The sequence below is a fragment of the Lepidochelys kempii genome, chromosome 7, assembly GCF_965140265.1.
Source record: "Lepidochelys kempii isolate rLepKem1 chromosome 7, rLepKem1.hap2, whole genome shotgun sequence".
NCBI classification, from domain to species: Eukaryota; Metazoa; Chordata; order Testudines; family Cheloniidae; genus Lepidochelys; species Lepidochelys kempii.
In genome coordinates, this window is record NC_133262.1 from 43850657 (window position 1) to 43857553 (window position 6897).

Here is a 6897-nt window from a genome sequence, read left to right on the forward strand (position 1 = left end):
TCCAAACAGGGCTATTCCTTCAGCTGGCGTTTCACTGGAAGCGTGCAGAAAGGATTAAGCAAAGCCCAGCAGCTATTTTGGTCTCGCCATCCTGTTCAGCAGTGCCAGTGTTTTTACAGGGGTCTAGTCACTATTTGGATAGGCAGCTTCCAAGGAAACATCCAGGAAGCAGTTTAGGTGATTTAGTAGGTGGCATTCTTCCCTCTGACTTAGCAAACTCCCTGGCATGGTGGTAGGGGGCACTGTGCAGCTGCAGGTGTGCCATTTGAACAGCATCTAAAGCTGACTCTGTGGTCAGTCAAAATCCCACTTTCTTGCAAAAACAGAGGTGTTCGTTCCAGTATCCTGACCCAACTCCGGTCTACGTGATTCCACTGAGCCTGTCTTTATCCACTGCAATTGCAGCTGGACAAGCTATTCTTCATTCTCCCTTTCCATCACAACTATCCTCTGGTGTTCCCATGTGCTATTAAACAGGATCCAGAGTAGATGAATGACTGATTCACATAGAAAACCTTGTCTTTGCCTTTAAGATCTTTCACATTTAGCCCCACCCCACTAACTGATCAAAAAGTCAGTTCCCACCTTCACTTTGCCAGTGGTGCCAGCATTGACTGCTTTCTTGTCTTCGCCCTCAGATACCTCCACATGCCCAAAATGTGCAGAGCCACTATCTGATCCTTCTTTAAATCCCTCCTGAAATCCACGCTTCTGCCATGATGCCTACAAATCACTCTCCTCTGGCATGGGTTAGCCAAGTGCTTCTCTGCTACGTTCTGTTTTATTGTTATCTCCTCACTGTAGGCCTTCACCCCACAACCCTGTTTGATTCACCTGTTGCATATTGTCCAACTCCTAGATTGTGAGCAATCTTCTGGGTCTTCATTTCTCTGTACAGTGCCTACCACATGGGGGCCTTGATCCCTGATTAGGAATCCGAGGTGCTACTATAAAATAATCAGTAATAAAGCCTACAGTAAGTTAGTGTTAAGATTTCAATTTTAGACAGACAGAAGTCTTGATGAGTGACAAAATGATGCAGTGCCATTAGATTAGTATAGAAGTTTGGAGGTGTCTTTAACTTCCTTTAACTTGTCTCATGAAGTAAAGCGCTGTAGCTCGGAAGCTGACAGCTAGCACCGGCTGAAAAATGAAGTTTCTGTTCTGTGAGAAGTTTTGGCATTTTGAAATTTGTTTTCATTTCAAATGTGAAAAGCAGAAATTTTGAAATTTTCCATGGAACGGAAGTTCCAAAGGTTTTTGATCCAAAACCACTGAAATGTTTAATTTGGATAATGTTGAAACATTACAATATAAACTATTAAAAATAAGAGTAAAAGTAATATTTTAATATTAAAGTAGAAACACAATGAATCAAAGCAATAAAATCAATACAAAATGTTTTGACCTTATCAAAGCAAAACCAGAATGTCTAAACAATTCAATGTCTTTCTGCTGTAGACCTTTCAGGCTGAGATTTTCAAAGCTCCCTATGGTATTTGAGCACCGAATTCTGGTTCACTTCAACAGGAATTGGGTGCTCAAATCTCAGCCTTAATCTCTTTTAAACTAGGGGTATGTCTACACTACGGAATAAGGTCGAATTTATAGAAGTCGGTTTTTTAGAAATTGGTTTTATATATTCGAGTGTGTGTGTCCCCACAGAAAATGCTCTAAGTGCATTAAGTGCATTAACTCGGCAGAGTGCTTCCACAGTACCGAGGCTAAAGTCGACTTCCGGAGCGTTGCACTGTGGGTAGCTATCCCACAGTTCCCGCAGTCTCCGCTGCCCATTGGAATTCTGGGTTAAGATCCCAATGTCTGATGGGGCTAAAACATTGTCACGGGTGGTTCTGGGTACATATTGTCAGGCCCCCTTTCCCTCCCTCCCTCCCTCCGTGAAAGCAAGGGCAGACAATCGTTTCGCGCCTTTTTTCCTGAGTTACCTGTGCAGACGCCATACCACGGCAAGCATGGAGCCTGCTCAGGTAACTGTCACCCTATGTCTCCTGGGTGCTGGCAGACGCGGTACGGCATTGCTACACAGTAGCAGCAACCCATTGCCTTCTGGCAGCAGACGGTGCAGTACGACTGGTAGCCGTCCTCGTCATGTCAGAGGTGCTCCTGGCCATGTCGGCTGGGAGCGCCTGGGCAGACATGGGCGCAGGGACTAAATTTGGAGTGACTTGACCAGGTCATTCTCTTTAGTCCTGCAGTCAGTCCTATTGAACCGTCTTATGGTGAGCAGGCAGGCGATACGGATTGCTAGCAGTCGTACTGTACCATCTTCTGCCGGGCAGGCAAGAGATGAGGATGGCTAGCAGTCCTACTGCACCATCTTCTGCTGAGCAGCCATGAGATGTGGATGGCATGCAGTCCTTCTGCACCGTCTGCTGCCAGCCAAAGATGTAAAAGATAGATGGAGTGGATCAAAACAAGAAATAGACCAGATTTGTTTTGTACTCATTTGCTTCCCCCACTCCCTTGTCTAGGGGACTCATTCCTCTAGGTCACACTGCAGTCACTCACAGAGAAGGTGCAGCGAGGTAAATCTAGCCATGTATCAATCAGAGGCCAGGCTAACCTCCTTGTTCCAATAAGAACAATAACTTAGGTGCAACATTTCTTATTGGAACCCTCCGTGAAGTCCTGCCTGAAATACTCATTGATGTAAAGCCACCCCCTTTGTTGTTTTTAGCTCCCTGAAGCCAACCCTGTAAGCCGTGTTGTCAGTCGCCCCTCCCTCCATCAGAGCAACGGCAGACAATCGTTCCGCGCCTTTTTTCTGTGAGGACGCCATACCAAGGCAAGCATGGAGGCTGCTCAGCTCACTTTGGCAATTAGGAGCACATTAAACACCACACGCATTATCCAGCAGTATATGCAGCACCAGAACCTGGCAAAGCGATACCGGGCGAGGAGGCGACATCAGCGCGGTCACGTGAGTGATCAGGACATGGACACAGATTTCTCTGGAAGCATGGGCCCTGCCAATGCATGCATCATGGTGCTAATGGGGCACGTTCATGCTGTGGAACGCCGATTCTGGGCTCGGGAAACAAGCACAGACTGGTGGGACTGCATAGTGTTGCAGGTCTGGGACAATTCCCAGTGGCTGCGAAACTTTCGCATGCGTAAGGGCACTTTCATGGAACTTTGTGACTTGCTTTCCCCTGCCCTGAGGCGCATGAATACCAAGATGAGAGCAGCCCTCACAGTTGAGAAGCGAGTGGCGATAGCCCTGTGGAAGCTTGCAACGCCAGACAGCTACCGGTCAGTTGGGAATCAATTTGGAGTGGGCAAATCTACTGTTGGGGCTGCTGTGATGCAAGTAGCCCACGCAATCAAAGATCTGCTGATATCAAGGGTAGTGACCCTGGGAAATGTGCAGGTCATAGTGGATGGCTTTGCTGCAATGGGATTCCCTAACTGTGGTGGGGCCATAGACGGAACCCATATCCCTATCTTGGCACGGAGCACCAAGCTGGCGAGTACATAAACCGCAAGGGGTACTTTTCAATAGTGCTGCAAGCTCTGGTGGATCACAAGGGACGTTTCACCAACATCAACGTGGGATGGCCGGGAAAGGTACATGACGCTCGCATCTTCAGGAACTCTGGTCTGTTGCAAAAGCTGCAGGAAGAGACTTTATTCCCAGACCAGAAAATAACTGTTGGGGATGTTGAAATGCCTATATGTATCCTTGGGGACCCAGCCTACCCCTTAATGCCATGGCTCATGAAGCCATACACAGGCAGCCTGGACAGTAGTCAGGAGCTGTTCAACTACAGGCTGAGCAAGTGCAGAATGGTGGTAGAATGTGCATTTGGACGTTTAAAGGCGCGCTGGCGCAGTTTACTGACTTGCTTAGACCTCAGCGAAACCAATATTCCCACTGTTATTACTGCTTGCTGTGTGCTCCACAATATCTGTGAGAGTAAGGGGGAGACGTTTATGGCGGGGTGGGAGGTTGAGGCAAATCGCCTGGCTGCTGGTTACGCGCAGCCAGACACCAGGGCGGTTAGAAGAGCACAGGAGGGCGCGGTACGCATCAGAGAAGCTTTGAAAACCAGTTTCATGACTGGCCAGGCTACGGTGTGAAAGTTCTGTTTGTTTCTCCTTGATGAAACCCCCCGCCCCTTGGTTCACTCTACTTCCCTGTAAGCTAACCACCCTCCCCTCCTCCCTTCGATCACCGCTTGCAGAGGCAATAAAGTCATTGTTGCTTCACATTCATGCATTCTTTATTCATTCATCACACAAATAGGGGGATGACTACCAAGGTAGTCCAGGAGGGGTGGTGGAGGAGGGAAGGAAAATGCCACACAGCACTTTAAAAGTTTACAACTTTAAATTTTATTGAATGCCAGCCTTCTTTTTTTTGGGCAATCCTCTGTGGTGGAGTGGCTGGTTGGCCGGTGGCCCCCACACCGCGTTCTTGGGCATCTGGGTGTGGAGGCTATGGAACTTGGGGAGGAGGGCGGTTGGTTACACAGGGGCTGTAGTGGCAGTCTGTGCTCCAGCTGCCTTTGCTGCAGCTCAACCATACACTGGAGCATACTGGTTTGGTCCTCCAGCAGCCTCAGCATTGAATCCTGCCTCCTCTCATTATGCTGCCGCCACATTTGAGCTTCAGCCCTGTCTTCAGCCCACCACTTACTCTCTTCAGCCCGCCACCTCTCCTCCCGGTCATTTTGTGCTTTCCTGCACTCTGACATTATTTGCATTCGTCTGTGCTCTGTCAGTGTGGGAGGACAACATGAGCTTGGAGAACATTTCATCTCGAGTGCGTTTTTTTTTCTTTCTAAGCTTCACTAGCCTTTGGGAAGGAGAAGATCCTGTGATCATTGAAACACATGCAGCTGGTGGAGAAAAAAAAAGGGACAGCGGTATTTAAAAAGACACATTTTATAAAACAGTGGCTACACTCTTTCAGGGTAAACCTTGCTGTTAACATTACATACATAGCACATGTGCTTTCGTTACAAGGTCGCATTTTGCCTCCCCCCACCGCATGGCTACCCCCTCAACCTTCCCCCCTTCCTGTGGCTAACAGCGGGGAACATTTCTGTTTAGCCACAGGCAAACAGCCCAGCAGGAATGGGCTCCTCTGAGTATCCCCTGAAGAAAAGCACTCTATTTCAACCAGATGACCGTGAATTATATCCTCAGGAGAGTGAGATAACACAGAGAGATAAAGAACGGATGTTGTTTGAACGCCAGCAAACATACACTGCAATGCTTTGTTGTGGAATGATTCCCGAGTACGTGTTACTGGCCTGGAGTGGTAAAGTGTCCTACCATGAAGGATGCAATAAGGCTGACCTCCCCAGAAACCTTTTGCAAAGGCTTTGGGTGTACATCCAGGAGAGCCGCGAATGCCAGGGCAAAGTAATCCTTTCACATGCTTGCTTTTAAACCATGTATAGTATTTTAAAAGGTACACTCACCGGAGGTCCCTTCTCTGTCTGCTGGGTCCAGGAGGCAGCCTTGGGTGGGTTCGGGGGGTACTGGCTCCGGGTCCAGGGTGAGAAACAGTTCCTGGCTGTCGGGAAAACCGGTTTCTCCGCTTGCTTGCTGTGAGCTATCTACAACCTCCTCCTCCTCATCATCTTCTTCGTCCCCGAAACCTGCTTCCGTATTGCCTCCATCTCCATTGAAGGAGTCAAACAACACGGCTGGGGTAGTGGTGTCTGAACCCCCTAAAATGGCACGCAGCTCATCGTAGAAGCGGCATGTTTGGGGCTCTGACCCGGAGCGGCCGTTCGCCTCTCTGGTTTTCTGGTAGGCTTGCCTCAGCTCCTTCAGTTTCACGCGGCACTGCTTCGGGTCCCTGTTATGGCCTCTGTCCTTCATGCCCTGGGAGATTTTGATAAAGGTTTTGGCATTTCGAAAACTGGAACGGAGTTCTGATAGCACGGATTCCTCTCCCCATACAGCAATCAGATCCCGTACCTCCCATTCGGTCCATGCTGGAGCTCTTTTGCGATTCTGGGACTCCATCATGGTCACCTCTGCTGATGAGCTCTGCATGGTCACCTGCAGCTTGCCACGCTGGCCAAACAGGAAATGAGATTCAAAAGTTCGCGGTTCTTTTCCTGTCTACCTGGCCAGTGCATCTGAGTTGAGAGTGCTGTCCAGAGCGGTCACAATGGAGCACTCTGGGATAGCTCCCAGAGGCCAATACCATCGAATTGTGTCCACAGTACCCCAAATTCGAGCTGGCAAGGCCGATTTAAGCGCTAATCCACTTGTCAGGGGTGGAGTAAGGAAATCGATTTTAAGAGCCCTTTAAGTCGAAATAAAGGGCTTCATCGTGTGGACGGGTGCAGGTTTACATTGATTTAATGCTGCTAAATTCAACCTAAAGTCCTAGTGTAGACCAGGGCTAGGAGTCTGTACTGCTCTCATTTAAGTCTCTTTTGCCACCAAAACTGAAACCAGTCCTCAACTCAAGCATATTCCAGGACGCTGCATGACTCTAACGAGCATAGTTGGTTGGTATCTGAAATCTCTTTCTCCTTGAGCAAGCTCTTCCTTACTGCATGCTCCCATCTATACTCCTCTGACCCTAGCAACAAGTCTGAGTGAATGCTGCAGAAAAGGCAAAATGTAAAACGTTCTATGTTAGTGTTTTACTTTGGATCCTTGAGAGTGAAAGGGCAATGGGGAAGGTTTTCAAAAGGCACAAATGGCAGTCAGGTGCCAGTGGGGGTTAGTCATGTACCTGGCGTCTGTGCCTTCAAGCATCTCCCCCAGCATCTCCAAATAACACAAGTGTGACACCCAATGAAAGCTGATTAGGAGTAACTTTACTCCAGGGAGCACTTACATTAAGTTCCACCACAGAACTTGAAGAGGAAGGAACAGTTGGAGGCTCACAGGCTCCTGACCTGG

The 6897-nt window shown here is 48.5% G+C and overlaps 1 protein-coding gene across 1 annotated transcript; it reads right to left on the reverse strand.

Moving 5' to 3' along the window:
- Positions 1-4379: 4379 nt before the first annotated feature.
- On the reverse strand, positions 4380-6051 carry LOC140915285 (uncharacterized). The gene is made up of 2 exons (XM_073354868.1): positions 5451-6051; positions 4380-4862 (listed from the first exon to the last, which is right to left on the reverse strand). The coding sequence occupies exons 1-2, from the start codon at positions 6031-6033 to the stop codon at positions 4690-4692; spliced, it is 756 nt and encodes a 251-aa protein (XP_073210969.1). The 5' UTR covers positions 6034-6051; the 3' UTR covers positions 4380-4689.
- Positions 6052-6897: the final 846 nt, after the last annotated feature.

Bases quoted from the DNA above. Each gene is read 5' to 3' on its own strand.
- LOC140915285 (XM_073354868.1), bottom strand. From the start codon at position 6,033: ATGCAGAGCTCATCAGCAGAGGTGACCATGATGGAGTCCCAGAATCGC. The intron at 4,863-5,450 runs GTGAGTGTACCT...TTTCTCCACCAG, and splicing joins AGACAGAGAAGGGACCTCCG to CTGCATGTGTTTCAATGATC.